The 20,828-nt window shown below is 40.3% G+C and overlaps 1 protein-coding gene across 1 annotated transcript in view; it reads right to left on the minus strand.

The window, feature by feature from the left end:
- The window catches only part of RPS6KA2 (ribosomal protein S6 kinase A2), a 99,550-nt gene that overhangs the window by 57,280 nt on the left and 21,442 nt on the right, over nucleotides 1-20,828 (minus strand). The window contains exons 2-3 of the mRNA XM_060273274.1: nucleotides 3,291-3,407; nucleotides 1,239-1,320 (exon numbers count right to left, since the gene is read on the minus strand). Of these exons, the coding sequence (XP_060129257.1) occupies nucleotides 1,239-1,320; nucleotides 3,291-3,407 (199 nt within the window). The remainder of the gene's footprint in view (nucleotides 1-1,238; nucleotides 1,321-3,290; nucleotides 3,408-20,828) is intronic.

The raw sequence follows: 20,828 nt of genomic DNA on the forward strand, positions 1-20,828 counted from the left end.
ACTCCCAGCTTAAAATAAATGGAAGCAGGTATGGGCTGATTGGCAATATTCTTTATAAGTCCCAGATATGCAATAGCAAAGAAGCAAAAAAGCTTTGCAAATGTGTTTGTGTGTAATAGTGAGAACAGAGAGTTTTACCATTGCCTGCCTGACATGATGTTGGGTGCAAAGCTTTCTAAATCATACTGACTAGTGTTGAAATGTGTTTACTTACTTACTTACTTACTTACTTACTTACTTACTTACTTACTTACTTACTTATTTTCCAGAAATACCCCACTTATAAAAGAAGCTCAAAGTGGCTGACAAAATCATGGACACCATAAAACACAATAAAAAACGATGACATCTTAATTACAGGTGTCTCTAGGGTGCAGGCAATTGTTGACAAAGTCATGATTTACCTAACATCCCAAGATCTCAAGCCATGTAGGGCTTTGTGGATCAAAAAGAGTGCATTAAATTGGGCCCAGGAGCAAATCAAAGACCAATGCAGGTAAGAAAGGACTGGCGCAATGTGTTCACAGTTATGGAATCATGCAACATGTAGCATCATAGTCACATTGCTTCCTCGCCCTGCCCCTCAGCCAAGAACATGGAGCAGTGTGATGTGATGGTGCCACATCATAGGCTTCCATTGGTTCATATTTTCAGAGAGAGAAAGGGGAACTTCTTTTCACCTGTAACTTCATGGTGGGTGTCATCATGCCCTTCAAGGCTGAATTAAAAGATGTAGACCTGAGGCGTAATCAATGCTATCACACTTAGAGATGGCATAGGCATGGGGTAAAGTTAATTAGTCTGTGCACAACAAGGGAACTATGAGAAAGAAACAGCCTTCTGCCTCTCCACAGGAAGGAGGCAATACACCAAATAACACCAAATAACAAGCCAGGGATCAGTGCCATTTGTTCAGCAGTAAACCTAAAATAAATGTAAATACTGTAAATTGAGATTATAAAGGGAGATAGAAGGAAGATCTCAAAACACTTGCTAAATGTTTGAATTTCCACCTTCGTCATACATGATAAGCAGAAAGCTATATGGCTAGCCTGCTTTATCCACACCTATCTTGATTCAGAGAAATGAAAGATCCAAACCCATAATGTAGTATCTAGAATGATGTATTGTTTTATGCCATAGGAATACATACAGCAACTTCAAATACAACAAAGTATTTCGCCTACTAACAGCAGGCTGTGTTGTACATACATTTGGAGCCCAATTAAACTTCCTACCTTTCAGAGTTGCTTTCTTAAGTACCTTCATTGCATACAGCTGCCCAGCATCAGATCCTTTCACTTTCCTCACTAAAAACACCTGAAGTGAAAAAAGCACAAAAAGCAATACATTAATGTATGTTTACTGTTGTTGTAGTAGTTCATTTCTACGCCCCTTTATGTTTTAAAGAAAAATACCCTCCAAAGCAATAACCTATATTGAAACATAAAAAAGTAATCCAGAATAAAACATTACTAAAGAAAGTCAAATATAAAGTATACATTCCAAGCAGCATAATTAACAGGAAACTAAAATATTATCTTAAAGATTTCAAAAGAAAACATTACAAAGGAGGTCAACTACAGAATGCACATTTAACACAGCAAAGTTAACCAACTTAAAACAAACAAACTGAAACATGTTTACATGAATGGTTTTTGTAGCATTCATGCAATGGAAAGTAATACTGATTAAACTTCAAGTAAATGTGCAACCTCATTCCATAAAAGCCATTCCCAACCTGGTGCCCTTCAAGTGTTCAAGCACAACCCCCATTACTCCAGACCACTGGCCTTGGTTGTTAAGGCTGCTGGGTGTTGTAGTCCAACAACATCTGAAGAGAGCCAGGTTGCTACAGAATGTGGAAAAGGCCTTCAGTGTTAGTTACTAGTCATTTGTTAGCTGTTCCCTGATATAGTCAGTAATATCAGATTTTATTGTATTCCCCTCAAAACAGATGAGTCAGACGGGGAACGCTGTGTGCTAAGAGAACATGAAAATAATTATAAAACTGCAGAAAAATACAACAAATGACAATGTGTTCTCTTTCAAAACACCACTATGCCTTATTGCTTTTAAAGGGAACCACGATCTGCAAAATAATTTCCTATAACTCCATCAACTAAAAAGAAAGAAAGAAGTGGAACTCTTTTGTGGAGGCATTTTAACACCAACATACATATGTGACTGCAGAGTAAACATATTGCTTCTCTTTAAAGAGGGATTGGATTTGAAAGGCAAATGAGGATGGAAGCAGGGCAGGAATCAGAATAGATTATACACAGGCAGGATCACACCCAAGACCCAGCTTGTCTCCCATTCCACTGCAAGACCTCATTGTGCCTCCCACATGGCATGCATGGAGGGAGCCATTCAGTTTCCATGGTCAGGCACAGGGGTCAGCAAACTTTTTCAGCAGGGGGCCGGTCCACTGTCCCTCAGACCTTGTGGGGGGCCAGACTATAATTTTGGGGGGAAATGAACAAATTCCTATGCCCCACAAATAACCCAGAGATGCATTTTAAATAAAAGGACGCATTCTACTCATGTAAAAACATGCTGATTCCCGGACCATCTGCGGGCCGGATTTAGAAGGTGATTGATCCGGCCCCCTGGGCCTTAGTTTGGGGACCCCTGGTCAGGCAGCTCCGCTGTATCATGGCACAGGGCAGCCCTGGACTGGCAGGCTCAATCAGTGCTTTGGACAGTTTTCAGAGTGGGGCTAGGGGGCAGATAATAAAATACATGGTGACATGTCAACACCAGTGTGCTGTAAATTTCCCTATCCCACTCAGTTGGTTACCGATTGTACAAAACAGGGAAACTGGCAGTGCAATGACACCCCCTTATCCATTTTGCCTTACTAAGCATTACCAAGGAAGAGTGGAAGAGGCGATGACATAGTGCTAATGCTTTGATGGCAGCCATGCATCAACTGTAGCATCCGTTTTGCCCAAGGTGACCTGATGATCAAAGTGTTGAAGACTCATAGTACTTACAAATTTAAGTTAAATGTGCTAACTGTATCACTAAGAAGGGAGGGAAGATGAGCATATTTCCTTCCAGTCCATCTTACTGCTTTGGAAGAGGTGCTACTGAAGGAATTTTTTTATTTTGCTTTGGAAGAGACTAAAAAGAGGGGGGAAGTTACTCAAACCTCATTGACTGTTTCTCCCTCGGAATCTCCAGAGCAGATCTTAAGAGGGTATGAGCTAAGGATCAAGTTGTTTATTGAATTTAGTGCTGATTCCAGATTCCACTGTAGCATATTGCACATTGTAAAATCTTACCTTTCCGTAGGAGCCTTGCCCCAACACTTTCAGCAGCTCAAACTGTGATGGGTCTGCTTTTTCAAAACCTTCTTTTACATGATGACTGATGTCTATCTCCTTCACAATACCTTCTTCCTGCGAATAAGAGAGAAACAAAGCAAAGCACACTTCTTAGCATGGATAAAACAAATTATATCACTTATTCTAACAGCTACCACTTTATTCCGTCTTTTTTTTACTGAGAGACCAAGAATCCTACTCCTAAAACTATTAATACCCTCTCTTTTTTACACAATATTTTTTGCAGAATATATTGAGTCTGAATCTGAAACATCAAACTCTGTCTACTTCTACCTAGCATATATAGTTAGCTAAAAAGAGAACCTGTACATTTAAACAGAAGAATCAGTTCCTGGAGCTGTTGGGCTCAGCCAATCAGCCGAGCACAGATCACATATTTTGTTAAAACTAGGAACAGGGAAAGAACAGGTACATTTTTATGCTACTGCATTCTTTGAGCACTTGGGCCTCAGAATGCCTGCCAGTAGATATCACATGTGTTCATCTCTATAGAATCAAAGAATTGTAAGGTACCCAAAGGGTCATCTAGTACAACCCCCTGCAGGAATCAGAATTTAAAAAACCCAGCAGAGGCCCATCCAACTTCTGTTAAAAAACTTCCATCACCTTCTGAGCTATAGTCCATTTCAGTGTATTTTTTTTTCCAGATAAGCACATCTTTATTAAAGCGTAATGGTTTTGTACAATTATTTCCACACCTTTAGTATCCATGATCATTATACATTATTAATTTGACATTTTCTGTTCACCATGGTTCGTTGTTAATTTAACAAATTTACAAAAAAGGAAAGAAGGAAAAGAAAAAGAAAACAACTCATAGGGTCAGTCCATCACATAACTATCCAATTACATCAAATCCGTTGACTTCCCGTCACCTTCCGCGGTGTGTCTCCTTTGTGTTATTCATGTGCAAACATTCCTCATCGTATTCTTATTTTTTTCTTTTTGTACATAATAAAGCCGATCATACCAATTTATCTAGTTCTTATTATAAACCAATCAATCAGCTCTTAGTGTCAGAATGACCGCTCCCCACATCAATGGGGGACAACTTTTGCATGGACGCGCGCAGCCCCCTGATCCCAGAGGCGACTCCCTGGTAGTTTGGGGCTGGCACCACCTTCCCAGGTAGGATGCCAGGGGTCTCCGCCTACCCAAGCCCAGCGTCCAATCCTGCCTGGGGAGGTGTTGCCAGGGGATGGCCAGGTATGGGGGGGGGGCTGTCCAGCTTGCGCAAGAGAATTTGAATCTTACCTCCAATGTGGAATCTCCTAATGTGGAATCTCCTTTAATGTAATTTGAACCCATTGGTTCAATCTGTAATATTTTCGGTTACAAAGGTGGATGAAAAAACCCCTGATTATAGAGAAAACATTGCTTGTGCAGTTTTTCTACATACTCTCCAGGAAGTAGAAAGAGTTGTTGCCTATAGTCATCTCTCCATACAAAGAAATTTGAGAGGACCCTACCCATATATTATTGTGGGACAGAAAAGTTGGGATTTGAAAGTGCCAGGATTCCTGTGATGCAGAAGTCTTGTGAGTAGCTTGTGAGATTTGTTTTGATAATATCTCTTTATTTACAAATGTAAAGGTTGGGGTGAGGAGGAGCAGGCACGTAAGCAGTGCTAGTTCCTAAAATAGCACCAGTCCCTCCAAACAGCAGCAACCCCTCAAGACAGCTTCCTGGCAAGCCACTGCAAGAGCTCTTTTTGTGACAAAACAGAAGCTGTAAAACTGTTCCCTTCAGCAACTACCTAGGCAGAGGGGCTGTGACCTGAATTCCAGTGGCCCGGAGTAATTACCAGCCATCAGAGACCATGCAAGACAAGCACCTTCTGCTCTCAAGTTATACAAAGGCTTAGAGAGAAAGTTGTTTTGCAGAAGCCTGGAAGCACACTCACAACAAACAGAGAACGCTTAATGCTCAGGTTGTCCAAGTGTTTTTAAAGTGAGGTCTAAATATTCCAATAGATTTACAGATACTTTCACCATGTTTATGTAGCTTGGTGGATTTATATAGCTGGTTTGTTTTTGTTTGTTTTTTGCAGAGCCATTTAGCTAAATGCCTATCGTTCTGCCAAAACAAAGATATTTGAATTTATGATATTCCATTACAAGCTGCTACAAAATTTCTTGCACAATGAACTCAATCAGCAGATTTTCCTTTTACTTTATTAATCAAAGTAAACAAAATGCAGAAGAATTGCAAAACCTGATTTCCAAAAGAGAACCTTGTTGACTTTCATAATCTGAAAGATTCCACATCACCCTTCTGGACAGTTATGTTGATTTCGTATTTGTATCAGTAAAAAGATAGGTGCATTTGACACATTCTCAAATGAATTACATCAATTGATTACATCCTCAAATTAATTAGCATCTTGAGTTCAAATTACCACTTGTCTCTTATGATTCATGTAATAAACAGCATATTTTCATTGTATTATAATATCCATTTCTTAAATACTAGTCAATGAAAATGTTTGATAACATTTGCCTAATAGTAGGACCAACCCTCCACAGTAAGTTCATTACGGAAACGAAATCTGAACCAAGTTCTTGCAGACTGAGAGCTCATTCTCCTAGCCACCATATGCAGCCTCTTCAAGTTAGGAAACGTTGCAGCTTTCCCCCCCAGGATCCATGGCTACTTTGATCTCTTCAACACATTTTGCCTCACTGCTTCCACACCCTTCTGGCTGCTTCACAACCTGTTCCTTTCCGTCATGAAAGTCCTACTGCACTGCAGCTTTTTTGGACAGCTCCACTGCATGGCAGCACAGGAGGTTTTCTGAACTTCTTGAGGGACTAATTCCTTGTTCAGAGTCCATGGAATGAGAGGACTGATAGATATCCCAGGTGTTCTGGATTTATATATTCAAACCTCAGAGAGAAATCCAGTGTAAACAGGCTACTGAATCACTGAGTAAATGCAACTCCAATCCATCACAAACAAAGCTGGATTTACTGTGTTAAAACATTTTTTCCCTACAGAAAAGGGCAACACCATAGCTGTTGTCCTAAGCATGGTTATCTGAAGTCACTGAGACCTGACCCTGTTCACAAGATGATGGGAGTGGGAGGGGACACAATACTTCCATCTCCTCCATCAAATCTCCTCACTTGGTCCCACTGCCCCCCACACTTTGGAGGGCAAATATTTGCAGTGGGGAGTCATCGTGGGGGCTCCTTGTGCTTATTTAGAGCCTAGCATGTTCAGGGTCCTAACTTGTGAGAGCCTCTATGAGCATTGAGGGCAGCAGGGCTGGGCAACAGTGATGTAATGGAGAGGGTGGAGCTAGTGAACACATCTCTGCTGATTTTAATTGCATGATGAGAGCAATGGCTACCTAGGACCTTAGTTGTGAGTAATCATGTTTAGGAGTAGGATGCTAAGCTGAAAGGTGCTCCACTTTCTCAGCTGCTTGTAAAACCGACATGCTGCTATCACTTGCTGGGTGAGAACATAACTCAGGAACAACTGACTCCTGCCACAATGGAATCTTTTGTGATGACAGCCTTAGTCAAAACTGCTTCAAGTCAAAACTGCCACAGAGCAAAGGCCAGCATGCCATCGGGAAAACTGAATTAAATGGACAAATTTTCTCCCAAACATAAGACCTCTTGTGATCAATGTTGTTCATGCCCATTGACGCACAAAGAGCGCCACTGTCCTTGCCAATTAAGTGAGCCAGCAATCGGCTACTGTGCCATGATTTGTAGCTCTTTGTGCTGTCTTGTTGTGGAGATTTGATTTCAGCGGGGGAATGCAGTTAGTGTCTTTAGCTCTTTTGTTGCAGCAAGAAGCATTCTTCAGCAAAGCATCATGTAAATAAAGCACTCTCTATGGTGACTAAATGAAGTTCTGTGAAGAGCAACAGCAAGGGATGAATAATTGGTTCTGAAGATGGAGGGACTGGTGGTGAAGAAGAAGAAGTTGTCAGCAAGGCAAGAGAGAGTGATTTTAGATTGTGCGTTACTTAGTATGTTTTGGTTTCATATGACCTGCCTTTAGTTGGATATATTACTGAATTTTTGTTATTTGTTTACTTGTTGCTGTGGTTCCATAACAATTTGAAAACTCATAAAAAACAATAATTATTTTTTAAAGAGAGGCAGGAGAGACAGAAAAACAGCTATAAGTGTATTTGTCAATTCCACGATGTCAGCAGCCCTTCATTTTTTCTTTGCAACATCCTCTTATTCCTAGCCCACAATGACAAGCAAATTTCATTTTCTGGAACAGCAACATCTAGCAATTGCTATGACAGGCAATAGCTAGTCTGTGGTTAAATCTGCTTGTAGAGATTTTCCTTTAGAGCCCCAGACCTTCCTTTTGAAGATGTTTGTTGAATCTCTTGTTCCTTTAAGCAGGAAAGCTGGGCCTGAGTTCAACACCAGGTCCTCCTCTTTTCCTACACATGTCCTCCTTAACCCAGTACTTCTTCCCCACTTCCATTTCTCCTCTGCCTGTGCTCCCGTTTTGTCCCGACTTTCTCTGTGCCAGCAATCCTTTGCTCCCTGTAGGCTTCTCAGCCTGAAAATATGACCCTGCTTCTTGCCACACTGTGACAAAAGTATTTCTCCAACCCCTTTGTAAAGGGGTTCCTTCTTCCTTCTGCAGCTGCTTCCCCACTCTATAAGCTGGTGGAGGAAGCAATTCAAAGTGCTGGATTTGACCTATACAGTGGTACCTATACTTACGAATAACTCTACTTATGAATGTTTCTACTTACAAACGGAGCTCCGTCCGCCATCTTGGATGCGGTTTAGATAGGATTTTTTCTACTTACGAATTTTTAGATAAGGTTGCTTCGACTTACGAATTTTTTCTCCCAATGCATTCCTATGGGATTCGACTTACATTTTTTTTCCGACTTACGGATGTGCGTTCAGAACGCATTAAATTAGTAAATAGAGGTACCACTGTAATGCCTTAAACGGCTCAGGACTGCAATAACTCAAGGACCGCCTCCTTCCATATGAACCTACCCGGACCCTGAGATCACCTTCTGAGGCCCTCCTTCATGTGCCTCCTCGAGAGGTCTGGAGGGTGGCAACACGAGAACGGGCCTTCTCTGCAGTGGCTCCCCGTCTATGGAATGCTCTCCCCAGGGAAGTTTGCCTGGCACCTTCATTATACACCTTTAGGCACCAGGCAAAAACCTTCCTTTTTAACCAGGCCTTTGGTTGATCTTATTGACATCCAACACCCGTTTAGAATGTGGTTCTTTTGGGTTTTTTTTTTTACTGGGTTATTGTTTTTGGTTTGATTTTATATGTTGTGGTCCTGTTCGTGGGTATAGGGCAGTGTATAAATTGAATAAACAACAACAACAACAACAACAACATCCCTGGTGACTGGTCATCATCACTGCACTATGCCACTTCTGGCCTGCCCATGTTTATATCTTCTTGGGCCAGATGTGGTACAGTGCAGAGATTAGCATAAGTCACAATCAATCCTTTTGATTGTGGCCCTTGGATGATCACCAGCCCATGTGTGTTATGCACATCAGTAAGTTAGGAAGGAAAGGCATTGGCTCCTTACCCTCACTTGCTGCAAAGAACTGACCATCTGGCCAATCTAGCTGCTGACTATTGCTCTAAATTCTTAGTGCTCTAGGAGAGATAATCTTGCATGGAGTACCATCCTAAATAAATGAAGAAAACAATTCATACTTTTAAATAGAGCAAATGCAGGTGTTTGTTATATAAGGTTTGTTGATGACAGCACCAGTAGAGGGGGAAATGTCAAACATATTCTGCAACAACAGATTTTAAGTGAGAACTGGGTGTCACTGTCTGCGGCAGCTAATCAGCAAGATGAAGTACAAGTGGAGCAATAATTATCCCCTCTTAATCATCCAGACCTGTCTATCACCTCTTCAATAAATATGAAGTTGCTAGACTCGTGCTTCCCAAGTGTTTTGCAATGAAAATACAACATCCGGGCTTGTTCCAGTTGGACTGTCTCTCCCTCCCCACAGTCATTAATTTTACACGTTATACTGTTTCTTAGTAATAATTTAGTGCTATTTATCCATTGCATTTATATACTGCCTTTCTGCCAAGGCACCCAAGGAAGTGCATAAATGCAGTGAATAAATAAATAATATATTTCTTTTTGTGCACACTTTCCTCTAATACATGCACTTCTTTGAATGCTATTTGGTTGGAGAACCGCATCACAAAATTCAGATAACTGTGGATTTTAATGGGCGGCTGTTTTTCAGTTCTCATATTATTTCAAAAACAACGTATTTGATAAATTCAGCTTTATATGTAAACTGAAATAAATTTATTCCACACCTCTAGTTGCAACTGTACTGTAACACAACACACTTTACAGGAAACCAGCACAACCGAAACTGCGGCACATTGTGCCCCATAACATCTAATTCCTTCTGAAATACAGCCTACAAAAGAAGGCTACGGAGTCTAGTCAATGATGTCTACAGTTTCAAAGATTTGATGCCTTCCTTATGCTCCTTTGAAATAATAGAATTAGCTCTTTTGTATAGCCTTTTCCTCTTCCCCTTCCCAGGGTGTCTGTGGCTACAGATATGCTTCCTATTCTGACCTAGATCAGGAAAAAGAGAGGACAGAGCTCCCTCACGCTCCCAAAATAAAACGGCCAAGTGCATAAACTGCACACACGTTTCCATTTCGCTAACTGCCTTTATTACTAAACATTGCTCTACAATTTAAAATAACTTTTTAGAAAGTACCTTTTGCATTTGGAGGTTATAATTAACCTAAGTGGGTAGCCCATTTGCCATGCTTCCTTTTGAGAAAATGAAATGCCCTTTCTCATTACCTCTTTCCCACTCCAGTCGCAGAAATGGGAAAAAACTTAAATGCCTCACAATTCCAGCACTGAACTAAGTAAACACTGAAATGAAATACCTACAAGGACACTTGAGAGGGGCAAAAATGAAATACCTTTCTTAAGTTAATGTATTAAATATATCCTCAAAGAAGCCTGGAAAACGTTTCATTTCCTTGACAGCTATTTCCAATCATGAGACCAGATCACAGTTTGCACAGAGATATATGCATGTTTTCAAATCTCCAAGCTTTTTTTGTTCCTTCGTAAAATCATTTCACCTCCCACTTCTTGGAGAATAACAAGATATTGAGCCAGTTTGGATGATCACATGAACCTGAGATGATCACATGAACCTGCTCATTTAGGGTGGGGTGGGGGGGTGGAGAGTTCTGCCAGAAATCTTACTTGCTATATTTCTGGAGAAATAAAAGAAGCACCAAGTTAGCACAAGGAATGAATGAGGAAGAAGCCACTTGCAAGAGCAGTGTCACTTTTCTTCACAGGTCAAATCAGTGTTTCAAGCAGACCATCACCCTTTTTCTAGAAAGAAAATGACATCTAGTAGATTACAATCACCTGCTACTCATTGATTAAATATATTGGACTCTGAAATGAAATTTCTTTCAGAAATTGTGCTACATATTCCAGGAAATTTATTTCCTTCTCATGTTCCAGGGCCTGATATTTGCACAATGGCAAGAGATATCTGCCGAAGGACCAGTTCACAGCTGTGTAGTGACTCAGACAGCCAACAGGACAGAGCTGCTATGTCTTCTTTATCCTTGATGCAGCAGATAAAGACCCAAACTATCTTAAATGCAGTGGGGCCCTGAAGGCACATTGTGAGTAAAATTAACAAATCAAAACCCTTAACACAGGTTTGGAGTGAATTATAATGGGCATACAGGCACAAGAAACCCCATATGGTAAAAATGTGAGAAACTGAGTGGAAAATAACTTTTTAAAGGATGTTCATTTTAATAGGCCTGATGTTTTATTTAGGTGAGGTTAGGTCCTATTTTTTTCAATATAACTTGGCACATAGTTGAAATGATATGAAATAGCCACAATGCATTTCTGTTGTGAGTGAGCTTGATCTTTCTCTGTACATCAGCACAGCAGTATCTGGCTCCTTTGGCTTCACAGGATATGTAGAGGCTGGTGCCAAGCTTCACCAGCCAGAGTAAACAATTACTAGGGAGCACAGTAGTGTGACTGCTACAACAAGTTAGTCAAGATGGGAAGGGTCAACTATGATAAAGTGGTAGAACTATTGTTTTTAATGACTGCAGAATTCCATTTTAGAAGGAAAATAAAGGCTGAAAAGCTCACTGCATGAAGGCTTTGTCCCATGGAAGTCCAGCGTATTATGCTTTGGTGAAGGGTTTTTAATTTTCTTAGCCTGTGTTCAATACAAAGGACAAACTAATCATAGAAAAATTGCAATGCTAATAAATAATGGAAGGGAAATTTGATACCTTCTATCATTCATCTGCGGAAGGGGCTCTACTCAGGTTTCTACCTGCAAATTACAATTTGTGACAGTCACTTCCAGCCTGATTCATTTCAGGCACCCTCACTTTTGGAGTGAGGGACCATATCTTCCACGTATAGAATAGCCACACACTTCATTATTGCTGCTGATGTAATCAGGAACAAATACAACTTTTCATAGCATAGAGTCCAGTACAAGGTATCAATACTGTGGAGCAAAGTTGGGAAACTTGCTATGAATTATGAGGTTTTGAAAAAAAAAAAATGTACACATCCGGTCGTAGCGGTAATACGTAGTTAATTTATGGAAGAAGGCTTTAACAAACACTGGTTTTTCTAAGCAAAACGTTTAAATCTGTTCGGTGACATGGCCAGTGTCATTACCTTGACATTCAGTAGCAACCTAGACCATGGACACAGAGGGTTGCTCTCTGAGGAGGCACAGGACATGAGTCTCAAAGCCTGAGAGGAGTAGTCTGTGCCATGGAGCACAAAGGGATCAGCTGAGGCTAAGCATATGCTTTGCTTCCTGGGCTCTGTTGTGGGTTCTGAGAGAGCTACCTTTGAGATTCCTGTTCTGTACTAAACCTTTCTGCCTGTTTCTTGCTTCTCCTCTCCTCCAGGTGGCTCATTGGCCCCCCTGATTCGTCCATGGGCTCCGTTTCACCAGAGCCAGACAACTGGATCCTTGCGGTTAACAAATCAACCTGGGCCCCTCACTGGGTGAACTTGTCTGCTATCTGCCAGATAGTGAAACCATCTTTGAATAAACTGTCTCATTAACTTACCACATTTGTGCTTAATTTGCAGTTATGTCTCAGAGTTCCAGCAAACATTTGCTGAGTAATGCCTCTGTTCCATTGCAGGCTCTGACACAGCACAGACTGTGATATAATGCAGTTTAAAAGTGCTGACCAAGCTGAGTAACTATTGCCTTGGTTAAATGAAGGTGCCCTAGGCTCAAAAGCGGTTGATAGAACACAATGAAATGCCATGAACTACAAAGACTAAATAGAAAACACTTTTCTATATAGACATATAATTTTGTGATTAGGGGAAAAAATGGAGGAGGTGGTGGTGGAGGAGAAAGAAATGATTGCACTGTTCTTATACTTGAAGGAGTGATGACTATGACACAGGATCTTTCTTTTTTGTTAATAGTGCTTTAATATGATTCCCGAGAACCACCTGAGTGGATGATAACAGGGCCAAACTGTTTTGTGTATCCCTTAATGGAATAATTTATTTTTGAATTTCATTTTTTTATAAACTGACTCAGTGTTGCTCAGATAGCAGGCCAGGACCCATCCATGGGCCTTGGGGCACTTTCAGATGGGCCTCAATGTCACAGCCTGCTCATTGATACCTCACTTGCCTGCCTCACCCCTAACAATGCCATAGCCTTTGGATCGACCCACCACCACCACCACCACCAACTCCTTGCATGCTGAGTAGAGATGGTCAGGAGACAAGAATTTGGTCTGTGTGCAGATGAGAGAAAGGTTTCTCTCCTCAGAAGGAAAGGCCCAGAAGAGTTGTTGATGGGAATTAGAGAGGCAAAAAGTTATCACTGTTTGAAGGAAATTAATAAACTGGGAATAAAAAGGAAGGGTTTAGAGAGGAAACTGTTATCAGAGGGAGAAGTAAATGTAAAGGACCAAGGAGGATGGATGGAAGAAACTGGTGGGGGTGAAGGATTGGGGTGAGGGGATCAGGTGCAATATGAGTGTGGATGGAGAATGATGTGGCAAAGAATTTCCCCATTTCCAAGGACAGAGTAAATATCAGTAGAAAGTGTTTGTTAGCAATAGCCAGCTGATTATGCCAAATCCTGCCTGCATCTGCCAGCATTTTGTGACCGGCTTTGCTCCTTAGCCATCCTTTTGTGACTCAGCAATTTTCAGGTATGTCAAGTGATAGAAAGTTTTGAGAACTCCTGAAGTAGCCAATGATGTGGAAGAATATATTAGACTGGGATACCCAGAGCCCATGTCAATTTTCCATTGTGACTGACCATGAGCTGCATATACAAGCAGATTCATTTTCAGGTCTCTGTCAAGACACATGATCTTAATTCTGAAATGCCTTAAACTGTATGGAAATCCTGGTAGTGAAGCCTGAAGAACAGAATTGGCTGACTCAGTCTCACACGCCTTCTATCTCTTACAGAGCTGGAAAAGCTGATCCTGCCTGCCATGGAAGCTGCAACCACACAAGCAGCAACTTGCCTCAGTTGCTCCAGCATCCTGCATTAGGGAAGAAACACAGAGCTGCTCTTCCGGCAGCCTCTGTGCTTGGCAAGCCCTCCCTACTTATACCTAAAGCTGGCAAAGTCTCTGATGTGCATGGCTCATAGGATGTTTCATCTCTCTCTCTCTCTCTCTCTCTCTCTCTCTCTCTCTCTCTCTCTCTCTCTCTGAACACTTAAGCCCACAATCCTACACGTTCCAGCAAATGAAACAGTAAATCACACAATGGAGCCTTAAAACACTTAAGTAAACTGGGTGTTTTTAAAGAAAAATTAATAAAAGCGACTGCTTGCATTGCTTTGCTAGAAATGTGAAGACAGTTCTCCTTCCTTGAAACCCACAAAAGTAAACAAGTATGCCTAATACTGAATGTCATATTCTATTAAGTGTTTGTCTCTGGTTCCTAGCTTGACCAGGGCTTTATTTGCCTTATCTAGTATAGCTGGACTTGGCATCAATTCATTTATTTTTAATGAAAAATATACTCCTTTCCATTCCCACACTAACTAGAAGCAAGTGTTCAAGTACAAGCAGGTGTTCCAATTGCTTTGGTTTGTTTGTTTTTTGCTGACCATTTGGTACTAGCCATATTAGCAAATTCAGTGGAATTGCAGTAAACAAATTAATTATGCCATATTTAATTAAAAATAATTTTCAGTTTCAAAAAGCCTACAACAGACATTTACCGGTAAATAATACTGCACAATGGAAGCTAGTGTCTACCACTGTTCAACAAAGTGAAGATGACCAATAATTAACATCACAATCCTATTCATGCGCCGCAACCCCAGAGTCGGTCACGGCTGGACCTAATGATCAGGGGTCCCTTTACCTTTACCTTTAAGGAAGGATAAGGAATAATTTATTGGCCAAGTACCAAATATACTTGGAATTTTGCTTTGACTACATTGCAATGTAAATGTACCTTATACAAACACTGTTCCACTCACAATACAATAGCACAGCAAAGGAACCCCACCTATAACTGGCCTCCCCTTCCGCTACACTGCTACAAATTTAACAATTTGATGGCACAAGGAAAAAAACTGTTCTGTGCCTAGCCATTTTTGTGTATAGAGTCCTGTAGCGACGCCCAGATGGAAGTAAATCAAACAGATGAGGACTGGGATGCAAAGGATCTGCAACAATTCCCTCTGTTCTCTTCCTAGCTCGAACAGCATAAAGTGTCTCTATTGAAGGCAAAATGGTCACCATACTAAATACAGCAACTGTGTCAACTTTGTTGTTTCAGAAGAAGTGACACAGGGGAAAATACGAGAACTGTCCAGGGCTAAAAATGTGTGTTTGGTATTCTCCACTTTCTGTACAATGTGCAGGATGCTCACCAGGAGTAGCAATTTCCCCTTAAGAACATGAGGTTATCAAACCACTGTGAAAGGTTAGTTAATTTCCCCAGCTAATTTTTTAGGAGTTTATGCATGTCGACGAAGAATTAAGGATGCTGGGTCTCAGCACTCTTTCATTCAGAAATTCTCTTTCTATTCCATCTTCCTGGTGGAGTGTCATGGAATCTTAAGGACTAAGAGATTTACTACAAAAACCTCTCCCAAGAAAAGAGGTTGTGCTGTAATCCCACAGTTCACACCACAATAAATCTGCTTAGTTTTTAAGGTGACATGAGTGGAGTCGCCTCACCTGGATTTTGACATTTTCCTGGCAGTACTCATCACTTTTATGGGAAAACTCTATAAATTATTCTTGCCCTGGGAACTATATCCCATTTAGAGAATTGGAATCATTTTTTAAATAAACAAATAAAGACCAGAAAGGTAAAAGGTCTTTCACTCTGAGAGAAATACCAGCACATACAAAGGGCAAAATCTGCTTATTCCTGAAAATAAGTGTGTGTGTGTGGGGGGGGGGAGAGATGGACTGCATGTATTTTATGGAAGTTTAGCGTTACAAATAGTTGTCAGCAATATTGTTTCTTTTTTATACATATTATACTTTAATGTGAATGAATTTTGCATGCATTTAAGGGTATAAATGAGTGCAGTACTGTTAGCACCAATGGCAGAATTTCAGCTGCATTATTCGTTTGAACAGATTAAGCTTGCTTATTTTAAATAATGCAGAGTGATTGCACTTCCAAGTCTATTATGTAAGTCAGCCAGTGTTATTGGCATACGGGCAATTATGCTTTCTTTCTTTCTCCAAACCTTTATTAGGCATCACAGATATAGGACATCTTAAAGCATTCATATACAAAAAAAATTAAAATACATACAAAGAAACAGCCATATAAGATATATACAGTAGTAAAAGAAGTTTTCTTTGGAGTGTCTTCCCACTAAACTGTGCCATTCACCACTCTAAGAGATACTATTGACAGAAAACCAGCCAGCCTTGCAGTTTCCTCTGGGTTAATATCAGACAGGTAGAATCTGATATTTTCATTGTGCCATGATGTTAAACTACCCAAAAAAGGGGAATAACATGCATTTACGTAGCTGGTTGTACAGTGGACAATAGAAAATAATATGTTCTATAGTGTCCGGCACATTCAAATAACATCTGCAATGTCCATCATTTCTAGAGATGTTTACATATCTGCCCTTAACAAAAGCTGGGGGGGAAACATTCAGTCGGGCTAACATAAGTGCCCTGCATTGGGCTGGAATTATTAACTTTGAGATTTAAGTGATCCTGTTATCGGTTGTATTTAAACCACAAAACTTGGGATTAGATACAACCCTGCTCTGCAATTATGCTAAAAAGCCACTGGGATTCTTGCTATGACCATAATAGCAATGGAACCTGCCATTTCAAATCTATGGAAGTGAAGTAAATCAACAGTCTTAATCAGCAGTTGGCTCTCTTCTTCAATTTATGGAAACCTCTTGGCATGAGGAGATATCCATAACAAATTGTCAGTGCCTGAGGCATCAAAACCTAATGAGAATTGCTGAATAATCTCCAACAATTTATATGAGGTAATTCTATTGGGGGAGTGTAATAAAAAAGGAAGTCTTACAAAACAGCTTAACAATATTTTACTCACAGATTCTACCCCCACTTTGCTCCCCTTCTTTACTATGTTAAATGTAAACCTCCGCAACTGAATAGAACATATTGTAAACACAGGTGTGTGGGTTTTTTTTTAAGTCAAATACTGTACGGGACAGCTCATTACAAAGAACACAAAGTTTCTGCAGAGAACAGCTGTGTGTAAAGGAGAGAAGGGGGATAAATTCAATTTGGTTCCATGTTTTGAAGCAAACTTAAAGAATGAATACTTTTCAAAATAATATGTGAACCAAAGCGCAGCCATCCTTTGAAAGTCATGCTTTTCCAAATTCTGCAATGCAGTCTTCCAGTCAAGTAATATGAACAGAAAGGGTAAAATGTGCATATAAATGTATATATTAGTGAAAGTAACATACAAAAATGCATTATGTTACCTATGGCACCCAGTAGGAAACACTGTATACAAATTTGTGTATATTGAAATATTCACACTTAACTCTTAATTTCAGGGTCAAGTGTTTGAGCCCTAAGTCTTATTGGGCAAAAGATCCCTACATTGCAAGGGGGTGGACTAGATTACCCTCATGGTCCCTTCCAACTCTACAATTCTATGATTCTATGAATCTAAAATGCTGATGAACTTTCATGAGGACTCCCCACCCACCCTCTGCAAGAGAGAGAGAGAGAGAGAGAGAGAGAGAGAGAGAGAGAGAGAGAGAGAGAGAGAGAGAGAGAGAGAAATGTTGCAAACTGGAAATGTGGAGAACCGAACATAAGACTGGAAAAATGAGGAACTGAAAGGAACTGAAATTGACAGAGTCAGCCATCCCTAGCATGAAGTACAATACAAAAGTATATACTGTCCTAATATTACTGCAATGCACATTTCTCTATCTCCTGCCGCTGGCTGCCGCTGGCAAGGATGGGCGAATTCTAATCATGATGATATCAGGACACTGGGTAAGTGGAGGAGATTTGACCCTGGGCTGCTTTTCATGAGTGGCTGCCCTGTGTTGGGTGTTCACTGATAATGCCACCAAAACCAGATATTTGTGCCAAATGAGACTTAAGCCCCCCCCCATGCCTTTTAACACGAGTTCATTAAATGGCACTGTGCACTGTGGGTATTAGTCAATAGGAGCAGCATGACTTCAGCATCACAGCATAGTTTCTTCAGGCTTCAAAAGGCGAAAGAAAGGGCAACCAGCTCCCCAAGAGCCAGTAAACAAATTAAAAAGCTGCTGGCTTCTTTATATGAAATAATCTAGTCTGCAACCTTTCTAGGACCTGCTAAACAGCGGCAGCCACAATTGAACTGACCTTCCTCAGCCACCTGACAAGTGTGTATTAAACGGTGTCATTACATAATGGCGATCAATCACCAATGGGAAAACAGTGGCCTTATGAAGGCTCATAAAAAATGAATGCCAATCCCCTCCATTGGGCACTCAAGGCCAAATCATTCCTACAATTATTTTTATGCACCAACATCAATCTGGATTTTGCCTCAGGAAGGAATCCGATAAAGATAGTGCTATTTTTGTTATCACACTGCAGGGGGAGTCAGTGAAATCTGTTCCTGGGCACTCTGGGAGAGCATCCCTATAACCATTTACCTGGGTGTAAGCCCCACTGAGCTTAGTGGGATTTACTTTTGAGTAGACATGAATTGTGCACTTAATCACTCAAGCTTTCATCTGTCTTGTGATTATATGAAGCTCTTTTATATATTAAAAAAGCATGTTCACAAGTATAAGAGAACAAGATGACAGTTCATTCTGTTATATCCTTACTTATATTATATTATTAGCATTGAAAAGAGGTGCTATTTATGAATCATGGTTGGCTTTTTTCCTGAACCCCCCTCCCCCCAGCAAAAAAACCAAACTTGGATAAATGTAATACACTGTAACATGGAAGCCTGTGAAATCTATCAAATTCAAAAACAGCTGTTGCTACTTCACTTCAGATTTCAGAATGACCTCCAACATCCTAATTCTAAAACATACATGGAAATAAACTGCACTTATGTCACAGCAGCAAGCATTTTAGAAGAGGCATCTCATCCTGCACTTTTTATACAGGTTATAAATACTTATACAAAATAGATTATACTAGAAGGCTATCCTTAAAGAAGATTTGGAAATTGCAGTTGGTACAGAATGCAGTACAGTAGCTGGGATGCTTATAGGAACTCAAGGAGCTCAAGATCAAAATATACCTATTTGCATCTGTTACACTGGCCACCTATTTTGCTGGTCCCAACTGAAGTTGCTGGTATTGGTCTTTTAAGCCACAAAGGGTTTGGGACCATGCTATCTGAAAAACCACCTACAATGGAATGAGCTTGCCCAAGCACTGAGGTAAACATGGAGAGGCTCTGCTCTTCGACCAGCCAGCAAGAGCTATTAGGCTGGGGAGTACAAGGGACAGAGCTCTCTCAGTGGTGGCTCCACACTTTTGGAACTCCCTCCCTGGGAGATTGTCAAAACTGTCAAAACACTTTGACATAGACAGAAACACACATGTGCAAAATCCTAAAACTGTTTCCCAAAGAGACAAGCTGCCGCCTAAAAAATCAGGGTATGGATACAGTATTTTAAATACCTTTGGCAGGCACAGCAGTAAGAGGGATTAAGGACACAAGTTAAGCCTTGTGTTCCCCTTTTCATGGCTTTTGGCAGTTTAACCTTATCTGACCAGTTCATGTGCTGCTGATGAGTGTCATGTGTGTTTAAATTAACAACTGTAAAACAGACTAGGATGGAGAGCTGAAAAGGAAAGGGGATTATGATGCACTTTCCTGTAAGTGTTCTTTATTTAACTATGCCTCAGAAGAATGAAATTATGGATACAAAAACTTATGGAATATGCAGAAATGGCGAAACTCACCAGAAAAATAAGAATTCAAGATAACAAACTTTTTATAAAAGAATGGAAATGGTTTATTGAATATTTACAAATTGTAAACAGATAAGAACATTGGCAGATTATTGTAATAACCTTCAGCTTTATAAGAGTATATATTTAAAGTAGATGAAAAATGATCAAATTAAGTTAATTTGGATATGCAGAAAATGTTAAAAAATAAATTAAGGAACCGCAGAAAGAGGGGGAAGGAAGTCAAATTTTGAAATGTTAAAATTACTGTAAAATTATTGAAATGTATAAACCTGAAAATTATAAATAAAAGAAAAAAAGAAAAGGAATATGACCAAATTATTTCCGGTTCCATACTTCAATCTTTTGAAGATATTCAAAATCAGTGAGTGACACCAGAGGTTTTTCAAAGCAAGGCCAGTATTATTCAAAGCAATAACAGGTAACTAACGCTCCACTCCTGTACACTAGTAATGGGGGTCCTGGTGCCTGGGGGCCAAATGTGCCCCCCCACCTTACTTTTTCACTCTCAGGACTCTTCCCCCAAGTCATACTCCCTTATTGGTCTTGCTCAATGGCCCTCTTCAAATGCTTTTGTCTGGCCAGAACATCCCACATCCCAGGTGCAAATGTCAACTTGACCTCTGAACTCATTTTCCATAGAGAAGTTGGAATACAAACTACAACATGTTCTCCCTACTCCCTTGCAGACTGAGATTAATGCCCAAAGTCTGGTAAAATGAAAAAGTATTCATGGTCATCCTAAATGTCAAAAGGGCAGGTCTCAAAATTCCACAACACAGTTTGGTGCCACCATCAAGAAGTTCCTGCTCAATGCAAACATTTTTGAATTGTCTTCAATGGCACCCTCACATACATTGCATAGAGGTTGCTAAGGCATGTATGACAGTGTCAAATCCTTGGTGAATATATGATATCACAGTACTCCTATCATCCTGGTAAAAAAAGCAATAGGATATCCATATCATTAAACAGAGGGTATTGTGGGGAGGATGAGGCTCAAAGACCC

Source organism: Zootoca vivipara, chromosome 3 (genome assembly GCF_963506605.1).
Source record: "Zootoca vivipara chromosome 3, rZooViv1.1, whole genome shotgun sequence".
NCBI classification, from domain to species: domain Eukaryota; kingdom Metazoa; phylum Chordata; class Lepidosauria; order Squamata; family Lacertidae; genus Zootoca; species Zootoca vivipara.